Source organism: Saccopteryx leptura, chromosome 3 (genome assembly GCF_036850995.1).
Source record: "Saccopteryx leptura isolate mSacLep1 chromosome 3, mSacLep1_pri_phased_curated, whole genome shotgun sequence".
Classification (NCBI taxonomy): domain Eukaryota; kingdom Metazoa; phylum Chordata; class Mammalia; order Chiroptera; family Emballonuridae; genus Saccopteryx; species Saccopteryx leptura.
The window spans coordinates 244,995,830-245,014,047 of NC_089505.1; the positions used below are offsets into that span (position 1 = coordinate 244,995,830).

General features: G+C 35.0%; 1 protein-coding gene across 4 annotated transcripts in view; it reads left to right on the forward strand.

Moving 5' to 3' along the window:
• The window catches only part of EXOC6B (exocyst complex component 6B), a 638,754-nt gene that overhangs the window by 361,771 nt on the left and 258,765 nt on the right, over nt 1–18,218 (forward strand). For all 4 annotated transcript variants that reach the window (XM_066378003.1, XM_066378005.1, XM_066378007.1 and 1 more), the window contains one exon: nt 12,776–12,955. In XM_066378003.1, coding sequence (XP_066234100.1) covers nt 12,776–12,955 — 180 coding nt within the window. The remainder of the gene's footprint in view (nt 1–12,775; nt 12,956–18,218) is intronic.

The window sequence follows — 18,218 nt, forward strand, 5'->3', positions numbered from 1 at the left end:
CAGGGGTTGTTACCATTAAGTAATGGAAAGGATATATATCATGTTCATTGTAGTTATTATCTCATGAGTGCTTCTGCACTCCATCCTCCTTTGATACTGTTAATGTTTGTCCACTCCCCTTTTTTGTTTCTTTGTCACAGATCAATCTTGTTTTTATTGAGATCTTGATGGAGCTTTTACTTGTAGTTTTATTTTGTTTTGTTCCTTGTGTTTGATCAGAAAACCCCCTCTAGTATTTCCTGCAGTGGGGGTTTTCTGGTGATAAATTCCCTCATCTTTTCTGTATCTGTTAATATTCTTATTTCTCCTTCATATTTGAAGAATAGTTTTGTGGGTACAGTATTCTTGGCTGGAAGTTCCTCTCTTTCAGAACTTTAAATATTGGGATCCACTTTCTTCTAGTTTGTAGAGTTTCTGCTGAGAAATCTGTTGATAATCTAATGGGCCTTCCTTTATATGTTGTATTCTTCTTTTCCCTGGCTGCCTTGAGAATTTTTTCTCTGTCATTGGTTTCTGCCAGTTTCATTATAATGTGCCTTGGAGTAGTTTTTTAGGGTAAAGATAACTCAGTGTTCTGTTTGCTTCTTGAATTCGAGGCTTTAGTTCTTTCCACAAGCTTGGGAAGTTCTCGTCTATTATTTGTTTGAATATGTTCTCCATTCCATTTTCTCTCTCTTCTCCTTCTGACATACCCATTATTCTTTTGTTGCTCTTTCTGATGGAGTCAGACAATTCCTATAGGGCTATCTCATTTTTTTAAATTCATGAGTCTCTCTCCTCTTCTCTCTATAGTGCCTCTAGTTGCCTATCTTCTATATCACTAATTCTCTCCTCTATCTGGGTTGTTTCATTGGCTAAGTTTGTTACCTCTTTTCTCAGTTCATGAATTGAGTTTTTCATTACTGTATCATTCATTTTCACAGTTTGAATTTCTTTGGGGAAGTATTCTTTCTGTTCATTGAATTGTTTTTTGAGTTCCCTATATTGGCTTTCTGTGCTTTCTTGTATATCCCTGAGTATTTTTAGGACTTTGATTTTAAATTCTTTGTCATTTAACTCCAAGGTTTCTAAGCTATTGAAATTTTTTCTATACATTTTCCCTCATCTATCTGAGCTACATCTCTGTCATTTGTATCCATGATATTCTATTTCTTTTTATTTAATGGCATTTGAGAGTGGTATTGTTAATAACACTAATAAGAGTTGGTAAAAAATTTTTTTTGAGAAAATGCAGTGAAAAACTGAAAATTCTATTGTGATAAGTGGAACAAAAATAGGTAGAATGGAGGGCCTGGGTTGGGGTGGGAGTAACAAAGAGGGAAAAAACGAGTCAAGAACCCACAAAACACCACAAGGAAAGGATTTGGATCAAGAATAAAATAATTTCTTTGTAAATGATGGTCGAATGAGAGAAATAGTGTAATAGAAAAATAAAAAAAAAGAAAAAGAAAAAATATAGTGAAAAATAAAAATTCTATTGTATTAAGTGACACAAAAACTATAGAATGGAGAGCCGGAGTTGGGGGAAATACTAAAGAGATAAAAAGTGAAATAAAAAGCACACAAAATGCCACAAAGAAAAAATTTGAATCCAGAATAAAATAATTTGTTTGTGGGTGAGATTCAAATGAGAGAAAAAATGAAAGAGAAAAGAAGAAACAAAAAGAGAGAGAAAAAAAAAATTGAGTTAAGTTTTTTGGAATGTAACACTCATAGGAAAAAAAGGAATGGAAAATGTAACACCTGTGGGTAATAAAGTTCAAAATGAAAAGAAAAGAATAAAATGGAAAGAGAATAAAATGACCAAGGTGGAAGGAAAAAAAAGATAAAAAATACAAGAAAAAAATAGAAAAGTTATAGACTTTGGAATTTTCCTGGTTTTGAGAAGTTATCTTCTTTCTTTTTCTTTCTTCTCTCTTTTTTTGGCCGGTGGCTCTGTACCCCAGGTTCTGCCCCTGTGGCACTCTTATGCAGAGATTTGCTGTTATTTTGCTATGGTGATGACATAAACTAGTCCTCAATCTTATTGGTAGGTGGGTTTGTTATCGTTTGTAGGCTCCAACAGTGGGAGAATCCGTTTTCCCGGAGACTCTCCCCAAATCTCTCCTTCCTGAACCAGCAGCCAGCTGTGAAGTTGCCCCAGCCACTACCTGGAGAGCAAGAGGCTCTAAGAGCTGCCAAATCCCCCCTCTATCCCCACTGAACTCAGGGTTCTGGGTAAGGCTTTGCCAGCCAGAACTGCCAGCATAATCAATCAGGCAGGGCTGGGAGCCAATTGCCTTTCAGGTGTCTTTCTATGAGCCTCTGGGCATGTCTAGTATGCCTCAGTACTCTGCAGGTCTGCTCTCCAGAGGCTGTCTGCAAGCTGCCTGCATGCCCTTCCCCCCACCACTTCCACAGTTCTCTTCCCCAGGAGTGTGCTTTGTTAGCCTGTATGACTGGCAGAGGCGCCGTACCCGGACAGGTCCAGGTGTAGGGAAGCCAGATTTCATGCACTTCTCGTGCGCTGTTGTTTGGGAAGCCAGGATTATTCAGAAACTCTGGTCACAGCCCATGCAGAGGGCCACTACTGACAGTCTCTGACCCAGCTCTTCCGTCCAGGAATGCAGGCACCATTGCCCGAAGCACCAAGTGGATCCATTCGCACATTACCTGCGCTCATCGACCGGTATACCGGGAGTAAACAAGGCAACTCCTCGCCCACTTCTGCCGGGGTCTGCCGCTGGCGTTAGCTCTGCATGGGCTGAGCCACGGGCACACTCTCTCCTCGGTTTGAATGTCTCTGATCTAGCCCAACTTTTTCTCTCAGCCCCAGCCCTCCCTTCCTCTCAGTTTCAAGAGAAAGCAGCCCTTCCTCAGATCAGTGAGGAAAGCGAATACTCCGTTCTCCATCTTGTTTCCTTCAGAGTGGGTTATATATTCAGCCACCTTTTCACCCAGTCGTACCTTTATTTGATGTATGTGTATTTCAGATGCTCCTGAGATTGTTTTTCTGTCTCTAGTTGTTGAATTTGTTGAAGTTTCAGGGAGAGGTATCGGGAGCACTCCTCACGGTGCCATTTCTCTGACATCACTCAAAAGGCTATTTCCTCAGTTGGCCCCCATCATAGTCAACAGTTATTAAGTATGATCTAAATAATAGTGGTTATAGTTGAAGTCAACATCAGTTAAAATTTTTAAATTAGCTGTTCTCTCTTTTCTGTACCCTAGTCAATTTTTTTTTTTACCTTTTAAATGAGGAATTTCTGTCCCTTGCTATTGTAGTTAGCAATTTTATGATTATTTCACAAGGCCACAGCACTAGTTTTGACCCAGTGTTAATCAAGTGGGAAAAAAATAATGACTCCCTTGTAGAGAAAAAGAAGGATTGATGGTAGATAAGTTTCTGGAGAGTAAATACCTTCATTTCAAAGAGCCTAAGAAACTCCTTTGTATTGCCATTTGAGCTTTAAATAAGTATTAACACTTTGAGTAGTGAGTTTTTTTATGCTTGCTAACCCCCAGGAGTTTTTTTTTTTTTTTAAAAATGAAATTAGTTTTATTAACTTAAAATCACGTTTGTTTGATAAGCAATTTATGGAAATAAGAAGAACATACATTTGCCTTTTTTTAATGTTGCCTTACACGTTTTTAAAATAAATCTCTCATACTCTGGATGGTCAGGAGGCACGAGAATGTACATGAATGTTAATACTACTCAAAGAGTTAAGCAGAAAAAGTGACAAGGCAACATTTTAAACATTAAAATGGTCAATTCTGACATAAAAGCTAACCTGTATGCTTTGGGCTTTTGTTATTGTTTTATTTTGCTGTTTTAGTTTCAAAACAAATTTGTCATTCTTTTGAAATCCAGAAGTTGAACTTTATTAGCTACAAAGTTGTAGAGTTGAAATCATGATTTTATGTCCACTGGTGTTTACTTTTTCCTATCCTTTTCCCCTTTCCCCCTATTTATTGGTACCATGCCTTGAGAGTAAAATTAAGAGAAGAAATCAAGTTTGATTCATATGGCTTATTACATTTTATGAGAGATAAAAATTTTGACTATGATCTCTTTCTCTGTTACAAGGAAAGATAAGAAAGACCATAAATGGTCAAAGCAATCTTAGAAAGAAGAATAAAGTTGGAGACAGCATGCTTTCTGATTTCAGATTATATTATAGAACTATAATAATCAAAACAGTTGGTATTGGCATAAAAATAGGCACATTAATAGATCAACGGAACTAAATAGATAAAAATAAGTTAATAAACCAGAAATAAACCCATGCATATAAGGTCAATCAATTTACAACAAAGGACCCAAAACTGTACAGTGAGGAAAGGCCGTTTCTTTAATAAATGGTGTTAGCAAAATGGGACAGCCACATGCAAAAGAATGAAACTGGACGCCTATCTTATATCATGTACAAAATTCAACTCAAAATGGATTAGAGACTTGAATATAAGGCTGAATCAATGAAACTCCTAGAAGAAAGCATAGTGGGCAAGCTCATTGACATTGGCCTTAGCAGTAACTTTTGCCTTTGACACCAGAAGCAAAAACAAAGCAACAAGCTCAAAAATAAACAAGTGGGACTTCATTAAGCTAAAAAAGCTTATGCATAGTAAAGCAAACCATCAACAGTATGAAAAAGCAACTGATGGGACTGGAGAGATTATTTACAAATCATATATCTGATAAAGGGTTAATATCCAAAATAGCTAAAGAACTTCTACAATTCAATAGCAAAAAAAAATGAAGCAACCCAATTTAAAAATGGGCAGATGTTTCCTGACAGCCAGGAGAGTGGTTCGGGGGTGAGGGGGTACAGAGGGAAGGTATAGGCAGAATAAATGGTGAAGGACAAGGACTTGACTTGGGGAGAGGGAACACACAATATGGTGTACAGGAATGTGTTGTAAAATTGTGTGCCTGAAATCTGTATAATTATGTTAACCAGTGTCACCCCAATAAATCCAATTAAAATGAAAAAAAAAAGAACTACCCAATCGACTTGCATATTTATGAACAATAAATATTCACTATTTAAAAAAAATGGACAGAGGAACTGAATAGACATTTTTCTAAGGAAGATATAGAAATAGCCAATAAGTAAACATAAAAGATGTTCAACGTCATTAATCATCAAGGAAATGCAAATGAAAACCACAATGACATATCACCTCATACCGGTTAAAATGGCCATAATCAAAAAGATGGAGATAACAAGTGCTGATAAGCATGTGGAGAAAACGTTTGCACACTGTTGGAGGGAAGTTAACTAACTTGTATAGCCACTATGGAAAACAGTATGTAAATTCCTCAAGAGATTAAAATTAGAGCTATTATATGATGGCACTATCTTACTCCTGCATGTATTATTCAAAGGAATCAAAAACATTGTCTTGGAGTGATAGCTATACTTCCATGTTGTTCATGGCAGTATTATTTACAGTAACCAAGATGTGGAGACAACCTAAGTGTCCATAAACAGATAAATAGAAAAAGAAAATGTGGTTTGTGTATACAATGGAATATTATTTAGCCATGAAAAATAAGGGAAACCTGCCATTGTGACAATGTAGATAAACCTTGAAGGCATTATGCTAAGTAAAATAAGTCAGACAGAGATTGACAAATACTGCATGGTATCACTTATATGTGGAATCTCTTTTAAAAAGTCAATCTCATAGACAGAGAATAGAAAAGTTTTACCAGGGGCTGGGAAGTGAGAGAAATTAAAGTTGGTAAAAAGATACAAACTTTAAGCTATAAGATGAATAAGGTCTGAGAATCTAATATAAAACATGGTGAATATAGTTGATCATACTGTATTATATAACTGAAATTTGATAAGAGAATAGAACATAAATGTTATTAAAAACTATGTGAGGTGATGAATGTATAAATAACTGATAAGGGAAGTCTTTGACAATATATACACATATATCAAATCACTACACTATACATTTTAAAGAACTTATAATTTTGTCTTCAGTAGTACCTCAATAAAGCTGAAAAAAATGAGATGGTCAACCACAAAATATTCGCTTTTAGAGAGAGAGGAGATAGGAGGGCAGCAGACAGGGACAGACGGACAGCAAGGGAGAGAGATGAGAAGCATCAACTTATAGTTGTAGCATTTTTGTTATTCATTAATTACTTCTCATATGTGCCTTGACTGGGGGAGTCCAGCTGAGCCAATGACCCTTTGCTCAAGTCAGCGCCCTTGCTCAAGCTGGTGACCCCATGCTCAAGTTGGTGAGCCTGTTCTTAAGCCAGTGACGTAAGGATTTTGAACCTGGGACCTCAGCATCCCAGGCCAATGCTCTATTCACTGCACCACCACTGGTCAGGCCACAAACTATTCTTAAGATCAGCTACTAGATAAGTTACATGTTTGAGGTGTGAACATGGATTGTTCAAATTACCTATAAAATTACTTAAACAAAGTTTATCATTTATCACATTATATGTGTCATTACTTGCAAACTTTTCAGTAATATTTTATTATATTAATATTGATAGTCATTTAGTGAGAAAAGGGCTTATGTAATAAAGAGGCCCAAAGAATGATTATGAAAATATGACAAGGGCTTTAAGACTCTTGGGATGATCTTAGGCAGTTGAAGAATTATAATTACTCTTAAATAGTAGCATTATTATAGAGCATGGGTAATAATTGTATCAAAAATATTTCCACTTGATTTACTGTGGAAGACAGAATTTCTCTAGGTAAGAAAATGTGGGAGGGGGACTATAGCTAAGTGTTCAGCAGAAAACAAGGGTTTGGAGGCTTAGAACAGGAGGATCATTTATTCTTATGTATTATACAGGGAGTATGCAATATGTTCTGCTACTTTTCCCCACACCTATCTCAATTTTCTTATTTCAAGGGCTTTTCAAATTGTGGTCAGCTATTTTCCCAGACAATGGCTTGTGTATTTTGTTATTGCATTTAACATTAAGATTGCTGAAGGAAAATTAAAGGCAGACAGGAGCTGTAGGATTTGAGTAGCCAGTTAAATCCTTACTTAGTAAGGGAGAACTTCTGAAGACCACTACAGGTCATGTCGACAGTGCTTATTGGAAACACTGGTTGTGTAAAACACATTAAAAGTTTATTTTTACCAGAACTATTTCAGAGTAGCTAGCCCAGAACTCAGAGTAAACATGGCAATTATAACAGCTACACATTGTGTATTTTCTTAAACTACTGTTTCCAGAAAAGTTTCCCTTGCAGATGGAAACCTTTATGCTGAAAAAGGGGCAAAAAGAATCAGAAGGTGTTTGGTGTTTTCTTGCAGTGTTTCCATTAGTTGCCATACATGCCATAGTTAGGCTGGTATTCTTTCCTTTCCTGTCCATAAGATTTTCTTAACTGTCTTACAAAATAGATTCAAGGTATTTGTCAATGTACTCCATTGTAAATATTGTTTTTGAACTTACTGTATAACAATCTGGTAGTTTTCTTAGATAGAAAAAAAATTTTTAGTCCTCAGATTTAGAGTTTATAATCTACACGAAAGACAAACTATAAATTCTATGAAGAATTAGGTGATAAATACTAGAATAATATAATATATACATTAAATCTCCCATTGATTCTACAAGTTTCTATAAAGCCCCTACTACATAACAGGCAATTTATAGGTATGAACTAAATAAACAAGTCTCCTGATCTTATGGAGCTTATAGTCTATTTGATAAATAGGGATGATTATTGATAAATATACACACAAAAAATGTCATGGAGTGGTAAGAACTAGGAAGAAAAATAAATGACCTGAATGAAATGACAATGGAATCATTTGGATTTCTGATAGACAAGCATTTTTTGTCAGAGGGAACAGTACAATAGTAGGTATTTGTGTGTTTAAGGATAGCAAAGGGGACAGTCTGGCAGTGATGTGTCTATCATCAGTGGTGTGATTGGTAAGAGATAAGATAGGAGCCAGATGATTTCTGGCCTTGTGGGTCACTGTAAATACTTTAAATTTTATCCTGAAATGAAGTTTGAGGTCATTAGAAGATGGAGGTGCTGGTGATAAAATGATTAATATATTAATGGATAACACTGGTTACTGTGTGGAAAACAAATGCATTATAGGTCAGTAGAGTGGAAGAAGAGAGTCCAGTTCAGAGGTGATTGCAGCAGTCTAGGTAAGAGATCACACTTACTTGAACTACAGTGGAAGAGGTAGAAGTGCTTAGAAATATTTTTAAAGGAAGAGATGGCAGTGCTTTATTGCTGGATTGGGTATAGGGTTATAAAAGGAAGAGTAGAGTCCAAGATTTTTGAACTAAGCAAACTTAGTTTAATGATTCAAAAAAAAAAGTAAACACAAAAAATTATCTGAACAAATAAAGGTAAATATTGATGTAAAAATCATAAATAATGAAATATCAAACAAAATCCATAGAAGTACATACAAAGTAGGGTAGAAAAGTAAAGATAAGAAAGCAAGGAGAATGAGTGTCAGAAAATTGACTAAAATTATTCACAGATATATCAAGTAAGAAAAAAATATGTGAGTATTTAAAAAGATACTAAAAAGGAAGTTATAAGTCAACATGTCTTCCTGCTAACGTCCCTTAGTATACCTCCCTATCAGTAATAGAGGCAGTAATCCAGGAGGCAGAAAATCAGTAAAGATACAGTTGAACTAAATGGAACCACCAGTCAACTGGATTAAATTGATATTTATAAAATACTTTATATAACAACAGCAAATTCACCTTCTTTTGAGATTATAAGAACATTCACCAGGGCAGACCATATTCTAGGTAATACATACACCTTAACAATTGTTTTATAAATTTTTATTAATTTTAATAGGGTGACATCAATAAATCAGGGTACATATGTTCAAAGAAAACATCTCCAGGTTATCTTGTCATTCAATTATGTTGCATACCCATCACCCAAAGTCAGATTGTCCTCCGTCACCTTCTATCTGGTTTTCTTTGTGCCCCTCCCCCTCCCTCTCTCCCTCCCTCTCCTCCCCCCACTCCCTGTAACCACCACACTCTTGTCCATGTCTCTTAGTCTCGTTAATTATACAAAACTTGCTCGCAGACCACATAGAATTAAATGAAGGAATAAATTAACAGAAAGATAGCAGGATACTTAAGTATTTGGAGATAACCAACACACAATGTTTTCCAGAAAGTAGAAGTAAAGGGAATACTTCCTAACTCATTGTATGAAGCCAGGATTACCCTAATAACATCCAAACATTTCAAAAAAGAAAATCTACAGATCAATATCTCTTATGAACATAGATATAGAAATACTACATGAAATATTAGCAATCAAATTCAACGTGTATCAGAAGAATACACAGGTGACCCTTGAACAATTGCAGGAGGTATAGATGCTGACCTTCTACATAGTTGGAAATCTATGTTATAACTTTTGACTCACCAAAAACTTAACAACTAACAGCCTTCTGTTGTCCAGAATCTTTACTGATAACATAAACAGTCAGCTAACATATTTTGTATGTTATTTGTATTATATACTGTATTCTTACAATTAAATAAACTAGAGAAAAAAGTTATTAAAATCATAAGGATAGGCCTTGGCCGGTTTGCTCAGTGGTAGAGTGTCAGCCTGGTGTGCAGGAGTCCCGGGTTCGATTCCCGGCCAGAGCACACAGGAGAAGTGCCCATCTGCTTCTCCACCCCTCCCTCCTCCTTCCTCTCTGTCTCTCTCTTCCCCTCCCACAGCCGAGGCTCCATTGGAGCAAAGATGGCCCGGGCGCTGAGGATGACTCCGTGGCCTCTGCCTCAGGCGCTAGAATGGCTCTGGTCGCAACAGAGCGACACCCCAGATGGGCAGAGCATCGCCCCCTGGTGGGCGCGCTGGGTGGATCCCTGTCGGGTGCATGCGGGAGTCTGTCTGACTGCCTCCCTGTTACCAGCTTCAGAAAAATACAAAAAAAATAAATAAAAAAAATCATAAGGATAATAAAATGCATTATTAGTATCTGTTGAAAAAAATCCACATATAAGTTGCCCCAACAATTCAAGGGACAACTGTACTATACAACTGATGGGATTGGCTTCAGCTCTGCAAGTCTCATTTAGCACTCAGAAATCAGTTAATATAATCCATCATATCAGCAGTCTAAAGAAAAATCATGCAATCATTTCAGTGGGTGCAGAAAAAGCATTTGACAATATTCAACACTATTAATGATAAAACGTCTGAGCAATATACAACAGAGGGGGAATTTCCTAAACTTAACGAAGGAACATCTTTGGAAGTCTTTTTTCTTTAACTTTTATTTTAAATTTATTGTGTTGACATGGTTTCAAGTGTCCTCCTCAATAAAACACCTTCTACAGCCCACTTCGGGCCACCCTTGCCTGAAAGTCTTATAGTTAACATCATACTTGATGTTGAGAAACTAGAAGCTCCCTGCTCAAATCAGGAAAAAGGAGAGGATCCCTCTCTACCACTTCTGTTCAACATCCAATAAAACAGGAAATAAAAGATTTACGGATTGGGATGGTAGAAATAAAACTGACTTTGTATACAGATGACGATTGTCTATGTTGAAAATACAAAAGAATTCACAAAACAAGGAAAACAAACAAAAATACATACCAGAACTAGTAGTGAGCATAGCAAGGTTGAGGACTTAAGGTTAATATACAAAAGACATTTGGTTTCTTATTATACTAGTAACGAACAACTCAAATTTGTCATTAAAAACAATATCATTTGTATTAACATAAAGAGAGAAATAGATATAACTAACAAAATAAATAAGGTCTATATGAGGAAACCTATACAATTCTGATGAAAGAAATCAAAGAAGGACAATCTAGATAAATGGAGATATAATCCATATTTATGGATGGGAACACTCCATATTTTTTCAAGCTATCAGTTTTTCCCAACTTGATCTATAGATTTAACACATTTTCATTCCAAATCCCAGCAAGTCATTTTGCATATATTGACAGATTGAGTCTGAAGTTTATATGGAGAGGGAAAACACCCAGAAGAGCTAAGACGGTACTGAAAGCAAGGAAGGACATCGGAGAAGTGACACGACCTGACTTCAGGGCTTACTGTGCAGCTACAGTGATCAAGACAGTGTGGTATTGACCAAAGAATAGATAAATAGATTATAAAAGCACAATAGGGAGCCCAGAAATAGGGCCACACAAATAGGGTAAACTGTTGAGAAGGAATAAAGTCAATTTAAGGGTGAAAGGAGTCTTTAATAAGTCATGTTAGAATCTCTATATACCCACATGTGATAAAAAAATGAATCTATACACAGATCTTATACTTGTCACAAAAATTAATTCAAATGGATCATGGACTTACACGTAAATACAGAACTATAAAATGCCTGGAAAATAACATAAGGGAAAATTTCGGTGATCTTTTATTTGACTGACTTTTTAGCTAAAACAACAAAAACACAATCCACCAAAGATAATATTAAGTTGGACTTCATGAAAATGAAACTTTTGGTCCTGGGAAAGACACTTTGTTAAGAGAATAAAAAAACAAGCCACAGACTGGGAGAAAATATTTATAAAATTCATATGTAATAAAGGATTTACATCCCAAATATAGAAAGAACTGGTAAAACTCAACAACAAGCAAACAAACAAAAGTAACCAAGTTAAAAATGGTCGAAAGATCTGAACAGATTCCTCATCAAAGAATGGAGAGGGGATTTTAAATTAAAACAACGAGATAACCACTACACGACTACTACAATGACTGAGAACACCAAATGTCCAGCAATAGCAGCTCTCATTCATTGCTGGTGCTAATGCAAAATGCTAATGCCATTTTGGAAGATAGTTCATCAGTCAGTTTCTTAAAAGGTTAAACATAGTCTTACCATGCAATCCACCAGTCATGCTCCTTGATATTATCCAAGTGAGTTGAAAAATTAAACCACAAAATAGCTTATACATGAATGCCTAGAAAAAAGTTATTCGTGATTGCCAAAACTTGGAAGCTACCGTAATGTCCTTCAAAAGGTGAATGAATCAACAAACTGTGATACATCCATACCATGGAGTATTGTTCACTTATGAAAAGGAATGAACTATCAAGCCATAAAAAGACATGGAGGAAGGTTAAATGTACATTGCTAATTAAAATAAGCCACCCTGAAAATATTTTTCATGTGACATTGGTCCCATAACATTTCTTAGAGTCTTATTGCTAGAGTACATCAAGAGACTCTTAAACAGGGTTTCTGAAACTTATTTGATCTTGGAATTCTTTTGCTATCGTCTTAGCATTTTTCAGGACTTAGAACACAATTTAGGAAACAGTGGCATGTACCAACCTTTGAAGAAGCTTTATGACAAAGAATCTGGGAAGTAGGGTAGTAACTTATGGGAATATATAGCATTAGGTTGAAACTTTAGGATTCTTATAATAAGCAAAATGAAGAGACTAGGGGACATAGAGGGGTATTACAAACAGGAAAGGAGGTTCTTAGAGTCCCAAAGGAGATGAGGGAATAGAATTTTAAGCAGAGATCAGAAAGTTGAAAAGGATGCAGATAGCTGAAGACAGTGCCAGTTTCTTTATTTGGTGAAGCAAAATGATAGCTTTCTTACAGACACAAAATAGAAAATACGCCACTATACTTTTGAAAAAATGAAAATTTATGGAGACTCTGATATTACTTAATATATACAATTCTGATATTTAGTGGATCATTGTGAGATGTGTCCAAACAGAAATTTCTGATATGCCTGTATTAGAAGTCTGAATGATTTTTGAAATTTTGTATTTCACAGGATGCCAGACATGCAGCTGAAGAAGAGATTTATACCAATTTAAATCAGAAGATTGACCAATTTCTACAGCTGGCTGACTATGACTGGATGACAGGAGATTTGGGCAACAAAGCTAGTGACTATCTAGTAGACCTCATTGCCTTTCTCCGTAGCACCTTTGCTGTGTTCACACACCTTCCTGTAAGTGACAATTGCCTTTACTTTGCCCATCATAGAAAAGAGCTCTGTTAAAATTTAGTTTAGAGAAAGATGTTTGTTTCTGCTCTTCAGGATATAAAAGCTCACACTATAATTATTGCCCCTTAACAAGGTCTGGAGATCTCTTCTGTTATTTTTTCATTTTGTTTATTCTGAAAATGGTTCCTAATATTGTATCTACTTATATTCCTTCTAACTTAAGTATAATTAGTACAAACACATAATGAATCCCTTGGTAGAAGAAAAACTTAGGAGTTAGAATTTCAGATATGTATTTTTTGGTTGTAGAATGTTCTTCTAATTGTTTTTATAATCTCAGATTTTCTGATAAAACTTTCTGTCTTTTTATCTCATTTGTCTATCTTTTCTCTATTTTTTTGAGCATATAATTAATCACAGTCCTCTTAAAACTTTTGTTTACTAATGCTAATGTGTACTTCACCTATGTGTTAATAGATTTGTTTCTGATTCCTTTTTCTTGGTTATCAGTGATATTCCTGTATCTGTTTACTACTTTTTGGTTGATATAAGACACTGTTTAAAATAGGTAGAGGTTTCTGGTGACTTCACATCCACTAGATTTGGTTTACCTTTTCCCTTTTTAAGTCGGTAGAATGGGTGGGTGAGCTGTGGTTTGAGCTCATCACCTTAGTCCAGTCACAGGTTGATCTGGGTTAGGCTTGGGTTGCAGTTGTGTTTATCTAGTTCGTACCCGTCAATAGAATGTGGTTGTTCAACACTTCAATGAAAACCTGAAAGGTCATTGTCTTCAGTACTAACTGGATTACAGAAGTTTCCACTATTCAGAGAAACCTTATTACTTCTGTCTTCTTTGATTTTAGAATTTGGCAAATATCTTAAGAAGGAGTCTTACTCACATCAACAATTGCCAACAGGAAAAAAAGGGGTTGGAAACGGTCAATGTCAATTCACCATCCCTCAAAAGTTTTCAGCTCCCACCTGAGAGTCTCATGAATCCTCCCACTAGTGAGTCCTTTTCTCTGAAACACAGAAAGACTGGGAAATCTTACTTTGCTTTCAGAGGTTTTGGCTTAGACCCTCATTTTTCTCAGCGGCGTAACTTTAGATTTCAGTGTCTTGTGGAAATAACTGGCTCTCAAATCTCCAGTTTTTGGCATTTCAGCTTCATAATAGAAGCAACAAAAATTTAATGATATTTTTTCACCCCAGTTGCTGTTCTCTACCTGGACCTGACCAGATTCCCAGTCTGGTCCAATGCCTACGTTTGGCAGATGCCTCCAGAGACAGCCACAGGTCCTCAGCTCACCTTTCACAGGTTTGCCCTCTCTGCAGCTTTATTCCCTTTAGTCCTTATTGCTTCACAGTCTTCTGGTATCTTAAAATATGTTTTTTCTTAGTTTTCTTTCTTTCTTTACTTTTTTTTAAACTGCCTTTTCTAATGCTTGGTGGGAACACTTCCCTGCAGAAAACTGGGTGGTTTCATCTAGCATCATCTTGATACCAAAACCAGACCAAAATAGAACAAAAGAGCAAACTACAAACTAATCTCACAATAATGGATAAAGAAATAAAATAAAGATTTAGCAAGTGGTGATTGCTGAAGGTGGAGGGTGTCGAGGAGGGTATGGAAGAATAAATGGTGTTGGACAGACTTGACCTGGGAGGGTGGTGAACACACAATTTGGTGTACAGAAGATGTGTTGTAAAATTGCGCACCTGAAACCTATATAATTTTGTTAACCAGTGTCACCCCAATAAAGTCAATTTAAAGAAAAAGAAAAAAGGAAAGCAATTTAGTACTACTATGTAGGATTTATTCTAGAAATGCAAGAATAGTTTGATATTTTGAAATCTTAATAAAATTTATCACATTAATAAGTGAAGATAAAGTATGTAGTCATCTTTATATTTTCTAAAAAGGCATTGTATTAACATCCTGCTTGCATTCCTGATTTAAAACAAACTTACTAAAATACAAGCAATGTAATATTTCAATAATATGATAAAGAACATCTATTTGAAATTCAGCAGCTACCAGATTTATCAGTGTCACACTTAAAAACATTTATTTGCATTAATGCCAAAAGTATGGTAAAGTTGCTTCTCACAACTGCTTTAGAAGTTCTAGCAAATAAGGTTAAAAGAGGAATAAATTATAAATTTAATAATGAGCCATAATATTATCATTATTATTGTATAATTGAATAATCCAAGAAAATCAACTGAAAAATAATTAAGACCAATAACACCTTCATTGGTTATATCATTCACTTATAAAACAAACCAACTTCTATTATATTAGTAATACCCTCATAGAAAATATATTGTAAAGAATGCCCTATCCACCTTAGGGCATAAGATGTAAGATTTCTATGAGTGCACTTAACAAGAAGTATGTAGGATCAATCTGAAAAACATGTCACAGAGTTATTTAAAAGAGACCTCATCATGTGCAAATACAGAGTTATAGGATGGTAATGTTTCATATCGTAGAGAGCTTTTTCAAAATTATCCTAATTGCAAGGAATATCAAGTGAATTTGGTCTTAACAATATAATTCTACAATTTTAGAGATAAACATGGACAATATTTTCCAAAGAAATATGAAAAAAATTTAATGAGGGTGGTCATTTCCTATCAAACATAGAAATATTATTGTAAACCAAAATAATTTAATTAATATCCCTCTCACACTAAAATGGACTGATAGATTACAGAAATAGAATATAAAATTATAAGTAGTTCAAAGTATTTGTAAGAATTTCATATATGATAAAGATGACATTAAGTAATTATTGTTGCTACTACTATCCTTTAATTTGGATAAAAAGAATATTAAATCTCTATCTCATTTATCAAAATGAATTCTAGATCAAATACAACTTTAAATTATTAAAAAGAAAGAAATTATGGAGGCATCAATAAAAATACTAACAAATATCTCTATACCCTGAAAGTGATTTATTATTATAATGATACCAAAAATTGAAATTATTAGAGGAAAAGGTTTAAAATCTGACTGCATAAAATGCTTTTTAAAGTACCCAAAAGCAATTAAGAAAGAAAATAGAATGTAAGCTTACCCAGAAAAATAATTACAATAAATGTTCCCAAAGGTTAATATATGTAGCATATAACAAACAGCATAGCACATTGTTTCAAATTTAATAAGAAGACACAGAACTTGATGGGGAAATTAGCAAAAATTATATTTAGGCAGTCAGAAAAGAAGAAAAATAAAAGACTGATGATAACATAAATAAAATGTATAACTCTCATAATAAGACATACATATTAATGGGTATTTTTGCCTATAAACTTGACAAAAGTTAAGAAAATGATAACATTCAATATTTATGAGAAATATTTCAAGAACTAGCTCTTCTGATACATTGTTGATAGGTACATGAATTGCTACAGTCTTCCTGGTGGTCAGTTCTTCAGTATGCCTTAGAAATCTCTTAAAATCTGTTTACCTTCTAGCCTGCAATCCCATTTTTGGAAACCTAACTTAATGAAATAATCATGGATGCATTAAAAATTTCAGATAGAAGTATGTTCAACACAATATTGTCTTTTGTGGAGTGAAAAGTTGGGGATAAATTAAAAGTTTTGCAACAGATGTATTAGCAAAATTATTAGATATTCATGTAGTATAGTATCAATCATTCATGAAATTAATGAGGGATCTTTATTTAAAAAAACATTTTAATTATCTCTGAATTGGAAAAGCAGATCACAAAATGGTATATACAATTTTACCTCATTTTTATGCCTATAGATATAGACACATTAATCATCAATTATATATAATAAAAATCTAGCATCATATTCTTCTTGGAGTAGGATCAACCATTCATAATCATCTTACCTCTTATTGCTCAGAATCAATCAGTCAGAGGTGATTCACACCCCTAAATACTCAATATTGCTCCCACAAATGCTGCTTTTCTGTCTTGCCTTATAGAGTGAAGCCACACTTTCAAAAAGTAATTATATTCATCAACTATTATGTTCTTTCCTTAGAATCAAATTAGTATGGCTTCTAAACCATTCTGGTTCTCTGCAGACAGAAAACAGATTGCTCAACATTTGTGTTCCTGCTCCCCAGAATGCTAGATAACTTCTCCCTGGAACCTCATATCAATAAAATGAATAGAAAGACAGAGTTGTGTCTAAGATTGCTATAATGCCTTGTGAGTGAAAGGTGAGAGAGAAAGGAGCTATTTCTGAGAAAGAGCCCAAATCATTTGTTTTTTAATAAATATGACTATTTCCATTCATATTTGAAATTCCTTGGCAAAAGTGGCTCTCTATCCAAGAGGATATTAGATAATAGGAAATATGTATATGATGTGGAAAAAGGCAAAGACTCTGGCCTGAGATTTTGAAATCCCCAGTTTTTCGTAGTTCTCTGGGATGTTTTGCCACCACAGTAGCAACATAGCCAAAGTCATAGGTCAGATTCTAGAGGGTGTGTGTGTGTGTGTGTGTTCTAGATTACACTCCATCAGTGAATGGTCAGGGAGAAGATTATTGAAATATGCAGCTATTTTCCCCTTGAGGTTTGATGACTAAGGTGGCCTCCCTATTTTTATGAGACAACCAGAAATGATTATAATAGTAAAGTTTTCCACAGTTAAGAGTTCTAAAATGTTGCTGTGTACTTTGAGTTAACAAATGAGGTAAGTTCATAAGCATTTTTTCAGGCTCCAGTTATATAATTTACTGTTGTGTGCACAACTACTCATTTTGCTTGCTCAGCATAAGTGCATACTTTTGAGAATTTATCCTGTTGTCCTGATAATTATCTTTCAGAAATGTTTGAGCAAGGAAATGCTGTCTCAAGTAACAGACCAAAAGGAGGGAATCCTGAATTTGTTTTCTTTGTCTGCTGTTAATGTTAATTTATATGACCCAGGGCAAGATCTTGGCTTGCCTTGACTTTCTTTGTTTAAAAATAAAGTGATACCTGCCCTTGGCCTTCCTTCCTGGGCAGTTAGTTGATGGGTCATCTTTAAGGGAAAGTTATTTTCTACATAGAAGTTCCTGAAATTCTTCTTGTCTAAACCCTCTGCAACTGACATTTCTCTTAGCACTCCACAGTTTTGTGAACTGCTGCCATCTCAGCACTGAGCAAATGATTCTGCTCTTTAGAAACTCTCAGTACCTCCCAGTAAGTACAGAATCTTCTCCGTGACCATCAAGACTGTCCATAATGTGACTCTCAAACTGCCTTTTCAACTTTTATTGCTCTATCTCA